The 20,187-nt window shown below is 33.6% G+C and overlaps 1 protein-coding gene across 1 annotated transcript in view; it reads left to right on the top strand.

Annotated features, from left to right (window-relative positions):
- LOC148949968 (uncharacterized) overlaps positions 1–17,752 on the top strand; it is a 48,692-nt gene extending 30,940 nt beyond the window's left edge. The window contains exons 16-23 of the mRNA XM_089092037.1: positions 336–426; positions 1,986–2,211; positions 2,941–3,185; positions 5,862–6,093; positions 7,986–8,230; positions 8,796–9,018; positions 15,137–15,262; positions 17,612–17,752. Coding sequence (XP_088948163.1) covers positions 336–426; positions 1,986–2,211; positions 2,941–3,185; positions 5,862–6,093; positions 7,986–8,230; positions 8,796–9,018; positions 15,137–15,262; positions 17,612–17,656 — 1,433 coding nt within the window. The 3' untranslated portion in view covers positions 17,657–17,752. The remainder of the gene's footprint in view (positions 1–335; positions 427–1,985; positions 2,212–2,940; positions 3,186–5,861; positions 6,094–7,985; positions 8,231–8,795; positions 9,019–15,136; positions 15,263–17,611) is intronic.
- Positions 17,753–20,187: the final 2,435 nt, after the last annotated feature.

The raw sequence follows: 20,187 nt of genomic DNA, 5'->3' as shown, positions 1-20,187 counted from the left end.
TCTGATATTAAGAATGTTAGGCTATGTACCTTTAGAAAATAACTTCCTAATTGCAATTACGCTCAACTAGCAAAACAAAATAACTTTTCTGGAAAAAACAAAAACAAAATAATTGATAGGTTGAAATAAAAAAGAATACGTGACGCAAGCAAAGGTTAAGAATATATTATAAAAAGAATATTAAATTTCGCAGTTTTCTTGGGAAGTAGCCAAAGGATATGCCTCGAGTAAGGGGGGATATCCAGGAGGATTTGTAAGTAATAGGGATCCGATTGTTAAGCGATGTTATGGTGACTGCTGAAGTCGGATATGATTTCAAAATTTCTTTCTTATAGGTCTTTCAGCTAGAGAAGTTGCAGTTGTTAAGCAAACTTGGAATCTGGTTAAACCTGACCTCATGGGAGTCGGTATGCGCATTTTCAAAAGGTAAGCAAGCAAATCTAAAATTTAATACATAATATACTTCGTAAATCAAAAACTTTGGGGTTTCTAGATGCCAATGTCACTCTCAAGAAGGGGCGGTCTATATATTTAGCCAATTAATGGCATTAAGAATAGGGATGAAAATGTAGACTGTAATAACGCCTGCCGACATCAAAATGTCGATGTCACCGTCAAGATATCGCTGTTTGTCTATCTAGCCCATGAGCAGTATGAAGGACAATGATAAAAACTCAAACTATAATGATACATGTGAAGCTACTGAATTAGTTATTACCTTAATTAGTTAATTAGTTACCTTAATTAGTTAATGGAAGAGTAGGCAGTAATTTTCAAACAAATTTGACTTCATACACATTTATTTTCTTGATATATGGATTTCTTACAAATAAATTTTTTACAATAGATAAAACATAAAATTATATTAAAGCCGAAAATTCTAAAGCATTTAAGTAAACGTTTTGGATTTTTAATTAAAGTTATTGTTTTGTTGTTTTTTTCTTTTTGGCTCTTTGCCATCAACTATAAAATTTGATCTCCGTCGGATCCTGGTTGATAAACGTCACAGCGAAAATAAACTAATTAGTTGGAAAAATAATAATACTAGCTAAGCAACTTGGTACACTATTAGTATTACAAACTAACTTGAAGAACCGTTGCGAAGAAAAGATGATAGCATTCTTGCTACAATTAGGCTACCGCATATTTCGAAATTATTTTTAACTCGAAAAAAACATCAAAAATTGAGCTAAACATCCTGAATCTTACTTCTGTAAAGTTCCGAATCCAATTCAAAGGGGTACTTCCGAGGGTGGTAATCAAATTGTATATGAAGTTCTAAAAAGAGTAAGCTTAGGGGGGCGGGTATAACAGTACCCCCAAGCTTTAAACCCTAAGGGGTGGGGGTGAATAGGAATTTAAGCTGCTAGTCCCACTGACAGTTGGGCTTTTTTGTATAAGCAGAACATTTGTATAACATTTAGCATATTTGCTATGTTGTATATATTATATTTTATGTGTATACCTAACATACATAGTGTTTTTTTATAAAAAGAAGAGCAACAAGTACTTTGAAAACAGAACCGAAACAGTGACGATGCTTTATATCAAAGCTTCGGAAGTGTTTTAGACTCTGTTTGTCCAGAAAAAATAGAAAAACCCTAACAAGTTGAATTTTACTTTGCTAAAAGTAACTACAGGACTTTGCGGGGTGAATATGAATGGTAAAAATGAGTAACTATGCGTGGTAAAAATGACTTGAGCGTTATCCTTCTAGTTGCTGTTGTTGAGCTTCTCATTTCCAAAAACCAGTATTCTTGTAGAAAAATTGATTATAAATGGTGAGGTTAAACAATTCCTTTTTAGATATTGAAATAGTAAGATTAAATTAATTTAAATAATTTAAATCAAGTTAAATAATTATTTAATTTAAATTATAACCTTTAAATAATTAATATAAAAGAGAAGAAAGGCAATAAGAGAGGAAGAGGGTGGGTTGGGGTGTATCTTACTGTAAAGCTAAAGTTTTAAATTTAATTTTTCAGCCTTTTCGAAGCCTTCCCAGCTTATCAGGCAGTCTTCCCCAAGTTCAGTGATGTTCCTCTTGATAAACTGGAGGACACCCCAGCTGTTGGCAAGCATGCCATCTCTGTAACTACTAAGCTCGATGAGCTCGTTCAAACGCTTGATGAGCCAGCAAACCTCGCCCTCCTTGCCCGACAACTGGGTGAAGATCACATTGTCTTAAAAGTGAACAAGCCCATGTTCAAGGTAAATATTAATTTTTCTAACATTTGTCATATGAATATACCATTACCTGGTGGTAAAATATTTACCATCTGGAATGGTATTGAATTGAATTGTATTGGTATTGAATGGTATTGAAATGAATTGATAGTACACTGCTAGTACATTGATAGCAGCAAAGTGTCGTCAAATATACTACCCTATGATCTGGAAGAAATCTGAATTTATTTTCATTCATATTATATAACTGAAAAAAATCTAATAAGCCATTTTTGTCAGGCTTTTTCTAAGCAAATTTCTGAAGAAAAGTGTATCCCGTTTTCTCTGAATAAGGATTCAGACAATAAATTTTGAGTTTTCTCACCATTTCGATTTCTCATCATCACAAGCTGTTTTGGTTTCCTGACAAAGTTGCAAAACAAACTTTTCTAAAATTAAGATAAAACAAAGCCTTTTACTCAGATGAACGTCAAGATTATTCTTATGAATTTATCATGTTTTCCATGTTGGTATTATATTTTTTTAATTTCGGAAAAGCTCTCGTCCGTCTACTGAAGAACAGCTTCTGTCCAAGTTTCTCAAGATTTACCTCCAATCCATGGACCTAATACCTAAGGGCCGTGGCCGTAGTCCTTGACCCTAAGATATAATGGCTTTATATTTTTATCAGGATATGTTTAATTTGATCACAATGAACGTCAAGCTAATTCTAATGAATTTACAATATTTCCCATGTTAAACTTATATTTTTAGAGCTTCGGAAATGTTCTCGTCCGTCTCCTCGAGAATGACCTAGGTCAAAGGTTCTCAAGCTTCGCCTCCAAGTCATGGCATAAAGCTTATGATGTCATCGTGGAATACATTGAGGAAGGACTTCAACAGAGCTACAAACAGGATCCTGTCACTGGCATCACTGATGCAGAGAAAGTACTTGTACAGGAATCTTGGGATCTCTTGAAACCAGATCTTCTGGGCCTTGGCCGAAAAATTTTCACAAAGTAAGCTTTTTTGGATAGACTATAGATTGAAACTATAGCAACTACAAAATGAAAATATTAATGAGGATCAACAAAGAATAAAAACTTTTTCTAGCAGTCCGGTGTATAACAGTCAGGAAAGACAAAGCAACTAACTTAAAAATACTACTACTAACAACTCAGTACAACACCAAGCCACCTGAAGCCGACACAGCTTGGCATGCTCCTCCTCCATCCCAACTTATCAAAGCCTCCCTCCTTACACACTCCCAAAAAGTTACCGATTCCCTTATATCTCTCTTTATGACATCCCCCCATCCCATTTGGTGGTGACTTGCTTTTATTTGGCTATAGATGGTTGCCAGACAAAGGCGATCTTGGGCAATCTGTCATCCTTCATGTCTTAATGTCTGAATTTTAATCTTCACCACCTTTTCCTCCCTCCACTTAAGGACAATCTCCCCTTCCTTTCTAATACATGGAGCTGGGGACACAGGGAACTGTGAGTTTAAACCGTATTCTAGCCCAATAATGTTGACGATTAGGGGCGTAAGCTTTTTTGCACTCTGCTTCGTTGCTAATTTTTATAGCGACTGATTTGATTTTTTTTTTTAACCCTTTTAAGCTATTTTCTTATGGCTGTAATTATTTTTTTTCGTTAGCTTTTTTATGGTGACTTATAATATTGACAAATGTTTACCTTCCTCGTTTTTCTCTGGTCTGCTTATGTTCATTTTTATTTGTGTAAGATGCTTATGCTAGCTTTTCAATATTGTGACAATGAGAATGTATGCAATTTTAATTTTAAGCAATTACTTTATTAAAGTATAAGACCAGGTATAATTATAAAGTACGAGATATAAGTATAAACTATAAAAGCATTAAATTATTTTATATATAATTATAAAGTATGCGGCATATTGGTATCAAACCTGAATGCAGTTGATTAGGATTTGAAATAGTTGCTTCTACTGAGTGTTTCTACAAAAGACAAATAGTTTATTAGCTTTCCCAATATTTTGATTCTTCAAATTCCTGTAATTATTCTAGTTCTATATCTTCTAGAAAATAAAAGTTCTTTTAATTCTGACCCAGTTAATACTCCAGACAAGAAGATTGTAATTTTAGCCGCAAAATCAAACATCTCAGAGAATAATTAAACAAAAATAAATTATGTCTAAGTTCCGTTATCTGTAGAAATAGTTTTTAAATGTCACTAGAAAGTTTTGGTGTTAAACTATAAAATAGTTTAGTCATATTGAGCCTACTGCAGAAATATTCTTTAATTTTACATACAATTTGTAATTGCGGGAATATTCATTTGACAGATCATGGACTACTAAATTCTAATTCTTGAAGAAGTGTGTCAAAACTAAACATAATTAAAAATTTACATAGTGTCTTTTTATTAGGACTGGGAGAAGTGTACAAATTAGCAAAGATAGCAGATAAAATATAAGTATGTTTTAATCAGGTAGTCTCAAAAGTAGAGCTAATATGGATTGAGACCGTTCCCAGTGGGGTTCCATGTTTACACTGTCTCTCCTGAAGTGGGAAAAATTGTCCGCAATAATTGGAAATATTCACTATTTATGTAACTCAAAATGAAATCACACAGCTACCCCTTTTCCCAATAACACGACCAAAAGTTTTTTATTGCTAAGAAAGATTTCAGTGGCATTGTTTTGGTTTTAAAATGAAAATTTGCATAAAAAATATTCTTGATTATTTAATTTGCAATCTTTTTGTCTCTCCTAAACCATTTAAAGCAACAAGAAATATTTTAATTTAAAACATGACACCAAAATATAAAAAAAAGTATCATTGTGGCATTGGATAGCTTTGGCCCAATGTCGAAACTGCTCTAAAATCAGGTGACCCTGATTCTTTCCAGATACTAGTAAAAAATAAATACCAGTAAATGATCTTTCAAATTTAATAATAAACCCTAAGATAACGGAGCCTTTAGGAAGTGAGTTTGATCATACTTCCCAAAACGGGGAGAGATGGATCCCCCTACCTTGCTTCGAAAGGACCCACTTCCATAAAATTATACCCCTAATGCCTATTTTGACATGCTGTGGCTTTAAGTCACTCTCGCTGAATACCTCAGATCGCTTCAAATCTCACTTGAAAGTCAGGCTTGTAGCTTAAATCTTTATGATTTCTGCACGGTTGGCTACATAAAAATAATTAAATAAAAAATAGTTGTTTTTTTTACTGAAAGTAAGGAGCAACATTAAAACTTAAAACGAACAGAAATTATTCCATATATGAAAGGGTCTGTCCCCTCCTCAACGCCTCACTCTTTACGCTAAAGTTTTTTATTGTTTTAAAAAATAGAGTTGTGAGAAAGAGTCAAAATTTAGCGTAAAGAGTGAGGCATTAAGGAGGGGACAGTCCCTTTAATATACGGAATAATTTCTGTTCGTTTAAAGTTTTAATGTCGCTCCTTACTTTCAATTAAAAAAAACTTGAATTTTTTAATTTTAATTATTTGATTATAGACTAAACTGATGAAACTTATATATTTGCAATCAGCATGAAAATCTGATTCTTTTGATGTATCTATTTGTATCAAAATTCCTTTTTTTAGAGTTTCGGTTATTATTGAGCCGGGTCGCTTCTTACTTGCAGTTCGTTACCACGAATTGTTTGATTATGAAAAAAAACATAAAACAAAATATATTTTTGCAGGGTATTTACCAAGCACCCAGATTATCAAATCCTCTTCACCCGTACTGGCTTCGGAGATACTCCACTTACTAAGTTGGATGACAGCCCTGCCTTTGGTACACACATAATTAAAGTTATGAGGGCATTTGACCACGTCATTCAAATACTGGGCAAACCAAAGACCCTTATGGCCTACTTGAGGAACGTTGGTGCTGATCATATTGCTAGAAATGTTGAGCGCCGTCATTTCCAGGTAGGAATTAACTTTTATAGCTTACTCTCACGAAAAAAAAACACCCCATAATTTGATTTTTATTTTATTAATATTCACATTGAAAATTTTTGTTTATATTTTGTCTTGTTCGTATTTATCACCTCCTTGATTGTATTTTGATTAAAGGTGCTGAAGATTCAATGCAAATGTTTCTAAATTTTTTTCCATATTTCACATTACGATTCAGAAACACATTAATTTATCATTGCATGGATTCTGCATAATGAGGATTTTAGTATAATTCTTCAAATTATTCCCATTCTTCCAAAATTTTTCTTGATCAATACTTCCTCAGCCTTTCAAAGCACTCTGGTTCCAGAACCCTACTTAACCACTTTCATTTCAATAGCTTCCCATTTTCTAACTTTAGTTCAAGGACTTGTCATCCTATTCTTCCAAAATATTCTGAAATGGGAAGAAACACCCTTCGCCTCGGCTATTCTAAATTTCACATCTTAACCGCATCCACCATATTTACCGATAATTCTACCCATGTAAGTGAAGCTATCCACTTGATTTTCTCGTTAATTGAAATCTATTTCTAGCCTTTCCTAGTGACTTAACCTCCTCTATTCCTAGTGACTTAGTCTTCTTAACATTATTACCAGGCCTATTCTTGAGCCCTGGACTCTCAAAAACTCCAACTTAAAAACTATTCGAAAACCAATTTGTCTAGGTAACTCAAATCATCCGTGTAATCAAAGTCTAGGAGAGCAATTTTTACTTATAATGCCTCCGTAATAACAGCAATCACTCTTTGTATCTTTCTTGTAAAGGTTTTTAGTCAAAATTTTCCTAAAATCACTGGGCGTTTCACCTTTTTCTTAAACTATATTCATAATGCATATGAACTTGCCCATAACTTCGAAACTCCATATTCCAGAAACTAATTACAGGGTAATCATCACCCAAAGCCTTATGCTCTTTCGATCCTTTACGACCGGTCACTAACTCCTCCTTGCAATATAAATCTTCCTTTACTTTCAAATTATCAAACATATATTATTATTGTCTACGTTATTTACTATAGTTTTATCAAAGATATTCTTAAAATGTTCTACCAATCTCTTGTCAACAATTTCTTTATCACTAATTGAAGCCCAGTTCCTGTTTTTAATTTAGATATATCCAAAATAGCTATTTTCTCTCAAATCTTTAACAAGTCCAAAGAATATCTTACTATTGTGCAGTCGGGCTGCATCATTCAGATCCTGGTGACTTTTTCCATGACCTCTATGAAACGTCTAATTAATTCATACTTTAATGGCTTCTCTGTTTCCCTTACTTTCCACTTAATTACGTAACATCTAAACCCTAAGAGACATCTTAAACAAATTCCTCTGTCTTCTACCAAGCTTTAAGCTTTTTCACTAATATTCTTAGCTGTGCTTATAACTTTATTCCTTAAGACATATTCTGCTACTTGCCAAACCATTTTTCTAAATTGGAACGTCCATTTCCTACATTGCCCAATTCTCCTGTCTCATATCCATTTGTTCTTTGAAAGTTTCTTTTGAATTTATTCTTGAATCTAGTAACATTGCAGCAGCTGGGAAGGTAATTACCCTTCCTGAATGTCATCATTGAATTAACTGAAGAGACCATCGAATGGTGATTTTTACTTTTAACATCAATAACATAACTCCTATATGTCTTAGTATCTTGTAACAATCCTTCCAGCATTTGATTTACAATATCATGATATATATGGCTATGGACCCATACCTTAGAACCTTAGAACCCATAATATGACCGAATACCGTTATAACTAGATCAAGGGGTTCCCATAATTGTGGCACTCAGTTACCATTGCCATTTGACGTAGTATTATTTCTTCATTTATAAAACTAATAAAACTTTGTTAATTCTAGGCCTTCTCAGAAGCTCTGATTCCAGTTATGCAGCATGAGCTAAAAGCTCAATTGAGGCCTGAAGCCGTCGCAGCCTGGAGGAAGGGACTCGACCGTATTATTGGTGTAATTGACCAAGGTCTACTCGGCCTTAAGGAGGTAAATCCACAGATTGCTTTCTCTGCTGCCGACATCCAAGCTATTCAGGGAACTTGGGCTCTTGCCAAGCCTGATCTTATGGGAAAAGGAGCAATGGTTTTCAAACAGTAAGTCCAAGATTTTATTCATTATTTTTATAAAAATTTAGATTTATAAATCTATTCGTTTTAAAATCTATTTTTCCATTTACAATTCCATTTATTTAAACTTTTTCTTCTGTATAACCACAGACAAATTAATTTTAGATTTTGTTAAAATTTGGTCTGACAATTTTAAGAGACATCGGGGACGGCGCAAGCGCTAATCAAGATTTTGTCAAGAGAGGCCCGAACCACCACTGCCTGGACTATACACTAAATGTTTGACACCTTTGTATTTAATTTAATGTTTGAAACCTTTCATTTAATGAAAGGTTTCATTTAACATTTGAAACCTTTGACATTTTTAACAAACTAAACCATTGTTTAGTTTAACAGTACCTGACAAATAATTTAGCACCCATATTAGACTAAATCACCGTAGATCTTGCCCCCTCTCAAACGTCCGTCATTTTTATGAGTACAGTCGCAAATCCAATTTTATACACAGTACGAGGTAGTAGCACATTTGGTAAAACGCCGTCATATCTAAAAAGTGACGATCTACCCAAATACAGTGTTTTACTTCTTTTAGGCTGTTCACTGACCACGGTTACCAACCACTATTCAGCAATCTTGCTGAATATGAAATCACTGGCCTTGAAGGATCTCCTGAATTAAACACTCACGCCAGGAATGTTATGGCTCAACTTGATACTCTGGTTGGAAGCCTCAGAAATTCCATTGAGCTTGGGCAGTCACTTGCTCAGCTTGGCAAAGATCATGTACCTCGCAAAGTTAACAGGGTGCACTTTAAGGTATGTTTTCGTTCCAATTGAAATTTTAATATGGAAAAGCAAGACTTTCATTTTTTGTAATTTACATTCTTCAATCTTTCATTGTTTCTTGAAACGAAGTAAATTTAGGAATCGGTTGGTGTGATGTTTATCATTCCATCCATAGATAACGCCTATATGCAAGCTAACAAATTTGACGTAGATGAAGAGTAATTAAGTATTTAGAGATTGTTAGGGGGGATACCATACAATTTTAGCATTCTTAGCATAAATTTTGACAGCCGTCAGACATTACCGTCCTTAGCTAAGTCCCCCAGCTTAATATCCAGTGTATGATCTCCAACTGACGCCTAATCTGGACTGGACATTTCTCTATTATATGACTTATTGTTTCCATGGCTGTCTTACGATTTTTGCTAGCTGGAGAATCAACTCTTGTTATTTTTGTGAGGATTTCCAAAGTTCCAAATGCCTTTAGTGGATTTTGATCCGTATTTGTATTTAAGATCTCTTGAGGTCTTAAATCCAAGATGTTTAGTCAATTTATCCAAAGACTAAACATACAAGATGTTTAGTCAGCATTGTAAACTTAGAAATCACTTCAACCAATCATATCGCTATTCAAATTGCGAATCTAACCGTTTTTAACACTTACCTTCCGACTGATTACAAGTCCAAAAAATCTGAAAAATGCTTTGCTCTCGCGGCCAAACGTCTTGCAAAATGTGTTACCCGCAATGCTATGCCCAAAAGGCTCATGATCGGTGATTTTAATTGTGACTTGACCTCAAGTCGATCAAATGTTATCCTGCAGCTTATCAGTGATCTGGAAGTTCTAATGAAAAATCGTGACGCAACTTATCTTCATCATACTGGGGCCACTACCAATATCAATCACGTTTTACCATCAGGAAATCTGTCCCAAAACCAAGTGAAAGTCCTGTCTTCAACATACATTTCTGACCATTTTCTGATAACTGTCAACGTAAAATTTCTGCTGCTGCCCCAACAGCCAATATTCCAGTTTGGTTTTCAAAGAAGAGTCGGAAAAGACAGACGCATCATCTTTCCAATTGGTCTGTGATACAATTCTTCGCATGATTAAGATCCCTTTCATTCTTTTAAAAAATTCTGAAGTTATTTCTCGTGATGTTACTCGTGTGCTTATGGACATTTATTGTGCTCTTATTTTCCATGCCACTAAATTCGGCATAAAAGCTGCTGTGCCGACAGTGAAAATCAGGCGTGTAACGCGAATTCAAGGTTGGTCCCGGAACTCCGAACTGAAATCTGCGTGTCATGAAATCTAAGTTTTGGTTCCAAGTCTGGCTTGATTGTGACAGACCACGAACAGGGTGGGTTAACTGTGTCTGGAAACACGCAAACCGTGTATTTGCCATAGCTCTAAACAAGCACAGGAGCGATTACATAACAAATTTTTCTGAAAGCGTGAACCAAAATCCTGATGCCTTGTGGAAACATGCCCTGCAACCCAAACGTTATGCTACGCCGGATTATGTTCCTGGTGAAGATCTCTAGGAAGACCATTACCACTGAGAGTTTGCACCTCCCTTTTCCAATCTCAAGCAAATAGAGCTGACAGGACATGACCACACCCTAGTCCCTTCTGAAAGCCAAATTGTCCCGAAGGAACGTAACATTTTGACCGAATTTCAACGTAAGTTAGCAACTCAAATAACTTATAAAAACATTCGACACAGTAATGGGTCTATACGAACTGCAAAGGTGGGGAGATTTACCTCGCTTTAACACGGGGATCAGTTTACCTTCGCAAAAAGATTTTGGTACTATTCTAGAGGAGAATATTATTTGGTACAGTAAGCTCAGGTGGTCATTCAGAAGATCACTACTAAAATCAAGAGCAGCCCCGCAGATACCATCAGTACCCTTACTGAATTTCTTCTTCAAGTTTATTACAGCAGAGATAACCATACTTCGTGTCACAACAAAACCACTATTTGTATAGCATTGTAAACTGCAGTTAAGCTGAAAAGCTTGACTGCAGTTAAGCTGAAAAGCTTAACTGCAGTTTACAATGCTATACAAATAGTGGTTTTGTTGTAACACGAAGTATGGTTATCTCTGCTGTAATGAACTTGAAGAAGAAATTCAGTAAGGGTACTGATGGTATCTGCGGGGCTGCTCTTGATTTTAGTAGTGATCTTCTGAATGACCACCTGAGCTTACTGTACCAAATAATATTCTCCTCTGGAATAGTGCCAAAATCTATTTGCGAAGGTAAACTGATCCCCGTGTTAAAGCGAGGTAAACCTCCCCACCTTTGCAGTTCGTATAGACCCATTACTGTGTCGAATGTTTTTATAAGTTATTTGAGTTGCTAACTTACGATGAAATTCGGTCAAAATGTTACGTTCCTTCGGGACAATTTGGCTTTCAGAAGGGACTAGGGTGGGGTCATGTCCTGTCAGCTCTATGTGCTAAACTTTTGGATGCTGAAGCAGCTGGTGAATCTCTAGTTCTTGGTAGCTGCGATGTGCACCGTACATTTGATTCGCTCGTTCACGAATATATTTTGCATTCGGCATATAAGAGGGAGGTCAACCCTTTGGCGATAGGAGCTGGGTCAACCCTTTGGTGATGGTGAGTATCGGGATTTATATGGTAATTTCGTGGTCCGTATTTATTTTCCTGGTATGAGTGATATTTATTTTGTCTTACCGGTTTATATGGGAATGATACAGGGATCTATTGTTTCACCTGATTTTTTCAATAATGCAATAATAGAGCCACAATCGCAAATTGAATGTTCACGCATAACCCGCGGTTTGAATCTAAGTGTAGTTCGTTGTGCTGATGACGTGTTTATGCCTTGTCGGACCATTGCGCGCCTCGAGGAGAATTTTAAAATGTTAAATGATGAATACCGGAAAATTGGTCTTAGTTTCAATGCAGCTAAGTCTGAGACTGTTCTTTTTAATTGGAAAGATTCGACTGATGTATCTATTAGACTTGGTGATATTACCGTTAAGCCAGTGTCTTTATTAACTTATTTGGGCCTTCCTGTCAGGGCTTCCGTGCGAACTACCCGATTGCTCATAGTTAGCCACCTTCAAAAGCGTATTTTGGCGTCATATGGTAACATTGTGGCAAATTAACTCCGCTTTAATCGCGTGATTTTAGCTAGGTTATATAACGCTACTGCGCTGCCGCAAATTCTGTATATTGCACCTCTTTGGAGAATGCTTCAGAAATCAAACATTAAGCAAATTCGGTACTACTTACTTTCGTTATGCAAAGTATCTGTTGAGACTACCTTTGATGACGTGTAACTCATATATTAGCCTTCATTATAAAGCTACAGAACTATGTCAGGCCGTTATAAAACAGATTGGTAATTTTAATGCAAGGCTGTCGCACGAGTGGTCGTCCCTCCTGCGGCAGTAGTGTCGATGTTGTGCTTTTAAGTATTTGTTCTGTGTTGTTATGTCTTTTTTTCCTCTTTTCTTTTTTTGTGTATTATGTTACACTCCGTCTTCTTGCTTTTTTTGTAGGGACGGGTTAGAAAATAAATAAATAAATAATTTAAAATGAAAAAAATTGCTTCAAAATGCGGAATAGGACGTTAATAGTTCAATGGACCTTATAATTACATGCGTTAAGCATATATGTTAAATTATGATGTTAAACACGTTAACGTTGCGATATGCTAAATTACAAAAAGTTGCATAGGGTAAAAAGTTTGAAAGAATGTTTGAAAGAATTCTAATTTAGAAAATTCAAAAAGAATTAGGTTGAATTAGGAAGAATCGTACCATTATTTGTCATTTTTTCCTAGTTAAATTTTTTGAATATTATTTTGACATGCAAGGAAATACAGGCCTTGATATTTCTTTGACATTTCCCTTAGATCTTCGTTATATTTCTACTAATTAGTATGTTTTTATATCTCCATGAAAACCAAATGATAAAAAGTAAGTAAGCAAGCATTCGTTATTCTGAAGAAAAGAAAAAAATATGGATGGAAATATTTGATAACGCAATGAAAATAAAAACAAAAAGACGATGCATCATTTAAGTAATTTTAATTACTTAATAGCAATAAAAAATTCATTATAAAAAAGCCATAGAAAAAAATTCATTAATTAAAAAACTTTTGTATCTAAGCCTGGTAGGTATAATATTTTTGGAGAATACAGAGACTGTGGCAAACTTTTAAAATTGAAAAATTGCGCTAGTGTCGAAAACAAATATCAATAACGCCATCTAGAACTTGATGGTTTTGCTCCTTTTTTAGCCTACTCTAAACTCCTGCAGACTTGTCTTTTCTGACACCTTATAGTAGAGGGGATGGTAAACAAAGTAGAGTTATGTTATCAGTAGATTAAGCCATAGAAAAAACTCATAAATTAAAAACTTTTGTATCTAAGCCTGGTAGGTATAACATTTTTGGACAAACCAGAGACTATGGCAAAGTTTTAAAATTGAGAAATTGTTCTTGTGTCAAAAACAAAGATCAATATCGCCATCTAGAACTTGATGGTTTTGCTCCTTTTTTAGCCTACTCTAAACTCCTGCAGACTTGTCTTTTCCGACATCATATAGTAGAGGGGATGGTAAACAGAGTAGAGTTATGTTACCAGAGGATCTACCAGCTAAAATTAAACTAGCGTTATTAATCTGAAAAGATTTTCCACAGCAAGAACTTTTTCATACAGATTGGAAAGTGATGCTTTAAAATACAAAAGTACTGATTAATCATCTCTAATAGAGAAATTTCAGCATTAGTCATATAGTTTTGAAGGCGAATTAAATCAATTATCCTATTTTATCATGCATCTGCCTTTTAATCAAGTCGCTTAGCACTATACACTGTCAGTGACACTTGGAGTGTTTGCACCCCATCTTTCGATGTTAGAGCATCGAAGATCCAAACCTTAGGAATTCTGTTTGAATAGAATTCTTCCTGTTCTAGAGGGTGTGCTTGTCATACTATGTGTCGCTTTTAAGACCAAGTTTGCTTCCACGATCTGTTACACAGTGGCATAAATTGAGGGGGATAGGGGGCCTTGTACCCCCTAGACTTTTCACCTCGCCCTAGATTTTGAGAAGTACCTTTGTTTAGGGTATTTTAAATCAAAAAGGTATTTTAAGTTATTTTAATTTACTCCTTGGTATTTTATTGAAAAAAATGAAAAGAACGATAGTTTTAGCCAGTTTTCAGACATTTAAAAACACATTTGACCCCCCCCCCTCCATAAACTTTCGTGAATATAAGCCAATGCTGTCAGATCTTGTGTTTCAAATAATTTAGTTATTAGTAGTTAAATATCTTCAATATTTTTTCGCTCTCCCATAATCTTTAATATACTTTTGTTCCCGTTATTTTAAATATAAACGTCGTTTTTGGTATTATTATCAAAAGAAATGCCAAAAACGGCAATTTCAGCCTATTTTCAGACATTAAAACAGATTGAGCCTCCCTTCTTAAATTTTTGCAGATTGACGGCGCTACCGTCAGATCCAAAATTTTTTAGAAATTATATTAAAATTGCAAGCATTTATTTAGTGATTTGGGTCATTAGTGATGATTACTTTGATTATTTCTAGGATTTTTGGTCATTTAGAGACTTGTTGCTTTCTGCTTGCTAATTTAAATAATAGTTTTGTATTGATTAACATTTATGGTAAAAGTGTTAATTGCCGAGTTATAGCGGTAAGCAAAAAAAACTATCAGAAACAAAAACAATGATTCAATCGGTTAGTCTTTGTTAATTCACTTGATTGTATGTTTACCAATTAAAAATTATCAACTTGATCATTGATCTATTTGTATGATAGTTTAATTTTAGTTAATTTTAATTTTGGCTGGTTTGAACTAATCAGTTTATTCAGTTGATATGAATAAATTATTTTGATTTATTTTAACATCATTTACGTTTATTAATTTGATGATAGATAAAGAGTATAGTTTGTTCATATTTAATAGGTAAGATAATTTTTATTATCTCAGATAATTTTTATTATATTTATTATATAAGATAATATTTATGATAAAAGATAATTTTTAATTTAATAAATAATTTAAATTGATTTTAACACCACTTTTGTTCCTTAATTTGACAATGGATAAATTGAATAGTTTGTTTATTCTCAATAGGATTTCGCTGAGCACTTTATTCCACTCATGAAAGCCGATCTTGGTGCCGAATTTACTCCATTGGCTGAATCAGCTTGGAAAAAGGCCTTCGATGTAATGATTGCCACCATTGAGCAAGGACAGAGGGTAGGTTCTTCATGAGTTTTTTAAGTATTATTTACGTCAATTATTTTGACAAGTAATTTAAAGATTCTGCTGATCAAAAATTTAAATTAAATACATGGAAAAGGAATCACTTCTGATTGTTTGAAAGTTAATATTGAATTTCGAGTTGTCTCAAAGAAAAAATACACTAATGCCATATAGCAATATTCGTAAAAATAATTAGTTTTATTATAAATTTTTAAAAGGAATATTAATTGTATTCATGTTTTCGTCTTTTTTATTATTTTGCTTTGCATTGGATCGAAACTAAAAGACCTACTTTATCAGAAGAATACAATAGGTATATATGTCTTTATTTTATTATGTGATCCGTACTTGCATACAATAGCTCTAAATATTTTATAATCAATAAGAAGCGCTTTAAGAAAGGAAAAATATTTTCAGCAAATTCCTGGTTGTATGCAATAATTTTTGAACTACAATTAAGGTCCGACATAAAATAAATTAAAATTAAGTTATTTTTTGTTGTTTTCTTTTTTCTGAGCTACAGTGCAGTTTCAGTAGCACAAATATCTTTACTTAATAAATGATAATAACCATACATCTTAATTCAGTAAGTACAGTAATGAATTTGAAAAGCTAATAATAAATTTGATTTTTACAAAGTCACATTAGAGTACAAGGAAATAACATAATAAAAAATCTATTAACATATTAACATAATAAAAATCTATTAACATAATAAAAAATCTAGAATAAGATATAAAAAATCTTAGGTCGGATGAAATACTAGAAAAAAAACAGGATGCAATTATTTTGCCTGTAGATCCTGCCATTTTCAACCTCAGTGAATAAAAATGTAAATAAAAACTTTTAAATAAAAACAATGTGAACTAAAATAGAATAAATTTAAAAAAAGAGGTAAAAGCCAAATGTATGAAGGAAAATTAAAATCAAGCTAAAATGCTCATCGCAGAAAGCAGTGACGTCAAATGAAAGGAGAGTGTGAAGGGCTGTTTCCTCTAGATTTTTAGTCCCCTTATATTTAGCCTAAAAATTGGGGTGGAGATGGGAGGGGCCCTAGGTATTTAAAAGTAATTCCCTCCCCCTTCGCAAGTTTTTATGAACTGACGCCACTGGTAGAAAACGATGAAAATAAATCAAAATTGAAAACAAAACCTACCTATGGGGATAAGGATTACTTCTCTTCAATGCAATAAGTAACCATGACTAAACAAAATGCAATATACCAATGAGTTACTCAAGTCATGTTTGAATCTATATTCTGGATTTACCCGAAGTACCTGAATTGATATGGGATTTTCATTTAATTTAAAATCTAATATTAGAAAAAAGATTTACTTGAATATTAGATTTACTATAACAAAAAAACAGGATGCTATTATTTTGCTTGTAGACCGAGCCATTCATCCAAAGTAAAAATGAAGAAGTTAAACGTAGATTAAAATGACTTTTAACAAAAAAAAAATATGAGCTAAAAGAGAATAAAACAAAAATAGATATTAAACAAATATCTAAAGGAAAAATTAAAAACAAGCTAAAAAAAACAATATAGAAAGCAGTGGCATCAAATGGGAGGGGCGTATGGAGACTCGACCCCCTAGATTTTTAGTCTCCTCTAGATTTGAAGAAAACTGAGAGGGGGGGGTATTTTCACTGAAAATGCTTTTCTTTGGTATTGCCATTGGGAAAACTACAAAACAGCCCCCCTCAGATATTGAAAAATACTCCCTCCCCCCAACCCCAAAAGATTTCGTGAACTGACGCCACTGTTAGAAAATGATCAAAATAAAACAAAATTTAATAGGAATAAGAATTACTTCTGTTCAGTGCAATAAGTAACCAAAACTAAGCAAAATCCAATATACCAATGAGTTACTCAAGTCAAATCTGAATATATATTCTGGATTTGTCCAAAGTATCTGAATTATAATTGGATTTTCACTTTATTTTGACTACTTTCTGGTTAACCATATTATGGAAATTTATTTCTCTTGATTATAATTTTCCTGCTTATTATTAGGTTTTAGTCTCCTTGTTTTGTTTTTGTTTCATTTACACTTATATTGTTTTTAGTTTCAAGTTGTTTTGATTTTTCCTTTTCTTTCTACTTGTACTGAGAATACTTTAATGATTGTATAGTTATACTGAACACTCTACTGTATATTTTTCTTTTGAAAATTCTACATGGCTTACAATTATTTTCTTAATTTTTTTTACAATTCATTTCTGTAAGTTTATTAGACTATTTATAAATTAGCCGAGCATTAAATAAATTATTTAATTAAATAAATTAGCTTTTTTATGTTAATTTGTTGGTGATTTTTCACTTTGAACTTATTTTTTCAGGCTCGTCGCTCAGTTACTACCTTCTTGACAAACCCTGTGGCTTAAACTGAATTCCTGTAACTGGAAGGAACGACTATTATGGACCTAATTTATTTCACATTTTATAAGATAATTGGAGCAAATACAGTTATTGCATTGTAATTACCTCTCGCTATAGTTTCTTAGCCCATGAGCATATTAATGATGTTAATTGAGGCAAATGTTGGATTCTCGAAAACAGTTGGAACTCCTTAAAAGTTTCCCTTTCTGGTGAAATATATGAGATTAATTAAAACTTTAATTTCGAGCATGGTTGGTACGCCCCTACGTATAGGAAAAATGACCCCCCCCCCTCCTTTGTGATAAATTGATGAGTTGTCATTTGGGCTGTTTTCCCCTTTTTCCCAAAATTCTGCATGTATTCTTACACTAATAGCTTTTGATGGTTACACTTAAAATTAATAAAGTTTACATATTCGGAATTTGAGTAAGGATTTAATTATTTATTATTGAAATCCCTTTTTTTTGTGTAAGTAATTTTTGAGACCACACTGACTAAGCATGATATAATGAGAAAAAACTCGAAAATACGAAAAAGGAAGGTATTTCCAGCCGGTGTATAATGAAAATACAAGGCAAATATTTCAGTCAAAACCTCCGCTATACTGTCTTTAGTGAAAAAACATGAAAATGAAAAAAACATAAAAACCACTAAAGTAAATAAAACAAAGCGTAAAAAAACAACCACTAAAATAAAAGTAGACCTTTTATATTTACCTTTGAAAAGCTAACTGAATAAAAAATTTGTTATTATATGGCAATTCATAACATTAAGTCAGAGTAGATCTTATTTAATCAAACAGTTCGTTATGGTAACGAACTGTTAGTAAGGAGCGACCCTGCTCAATAGTAACCAAAACTCTAAAAATCGGAATTTTGATACCAATAGATACATAAATAGAATCAGATTTTTATTCTGATTTCAAATATATAAGTTTCATTAATTTTAGTCTTACCCATCAAATGTTACACGCCTGAGAAAATTTGCCTTGTTTTCGAAAAAAGGGGGAAACAACCCCTAAAAGTCATAGAACTTTAATGAAGTTCACATCATCAGATTCGGCGTATCTGAGAACCCTACTATAGAAGTTTCAAGCACCTATCTGCAAATATATGGAATGTTGTGTTTTTTTGCCAGAAGAAAGATCACGGATGCGTGTTTTTTTTTTTTTTTTTTTTTTTTTTTTTTTTTTTTCAGGGGTAATCGCATCGATCCAATATTCCTAGAATATCTTGAGAGAACTCATTCAAACGGAAATTAAAATTTCTAGTGCCCTTTTTAAGTGACCAAAAAATCGGAGGGCAACTTGGCCCCCTCTCACGATCATTTTTTCCCCGAAGTCATCCAATCAAAATTTTGAGATAAATATTTTGTTCAGCGTAGTCAAAAATCATAGAAATATGTCTTTGAGGAGGATTTAATCCCCCACAGTTCCCAGGGGAAGGGCTGCAAGTTATGAACGTTGCCCATTGTTTACATATAGTATTGGTCAATGGGAAGTATACAGACGTTTCAGGAGGGTTTTTTCTGGTAGGGGGCTCGGAGGAGGGGGTTACGGTCGAGGTTACGGTCGACAATTTTAATTAACCGACCTTTGTGATTCAGGGGTTTGTGATTCGAACAAAGTTTGAACTTTAGCGTAAAGAGCGAGGTATTGACTAGGAGGCAAACTCCCTAGTATACGTAATAAAAACCCACGAACATAGGAGTTCGTTACATAAGTTTATTCGTAAGTTACGTCAGAACAAAATTTCGAGAAAGCTATTTACCCAAAAAAGTAAAATTAATATGCAAATTTTGTTTTAATCATGTACGGTGAGCCAAAATCAAAGCTGCGTTAATTCAAAAACGTTCAGAAATTAAATAAAAAAAATTAGTTTTTTTTAAACTGAAAGTAACGAGCGACATTAAAACTTAAAACGAACAGAAATTATTCCGTATATGAAGGGGGCTGTCCCCTCCTCAACACCTCGCTCTTTATGCTAAAGTTTGACTCTGTCACACAACTTTATTTTTTAAAGCAATAAAAACTTTAGCGTAAAGAGCGAGGCGTTGAGTAAGGGACAGCCCCTTTCATATACGGAATAATTTCTGTTCGTTTCAAGTTTTAATGTCGCTCCTTACTTTTAATTAAAAACTTGTTTTTTTTATTTAATGTCTTTTTAAAAGCTAATCGCGTTTGCACTGTTTTTGCACTGAGGTTGAGTCGAGGTCTAGGCCGAAATATTTGCATTGTATTTTCACTAGCAGGAAATATTCTTGTTTTTCTTCTTTTCGAGTTTTTTCTCATCTTGTCATTTTTTTATTGTTTTGGGTTCAATTGACAAAGAATTGCTCTTTACAAAAGCTTCTCTAAAGTGCAGGGGGGTGCCATAGTCTTAAACCCTTGTTGTATATGTTCAAATTTATTGTTGTATAAAAAGTCTTTGGCAATGATAAGTGTCCTGAAAAATTCATTCCTTAACATTTATTTTGGGTAGTGTTAGGGCGGTCTTAAAAGTAAAAAAAAGGACCTTAAGGTTATAATTATTACTTT

This window comes from Artemia sp. Qi Xiang Cuo, chromosome 7, assembly GCF_049724085.1.
Source record: "Artemia sp. Qi Xiang Cuo chromosome 7, ASM4972408v1, whole genome shotgun sequence".
NCBI lineage: Eukaryota > Metazoa > Arthropoda > Branchiopoda > Anostraca > Artemiidae > Artemia > Artemia sp. Qi Xiang Cuo.
Note: the sequence above shows the minus strand (reverse complement) of the source record. Positions and strands in the feature narration are given on the sequence as shown.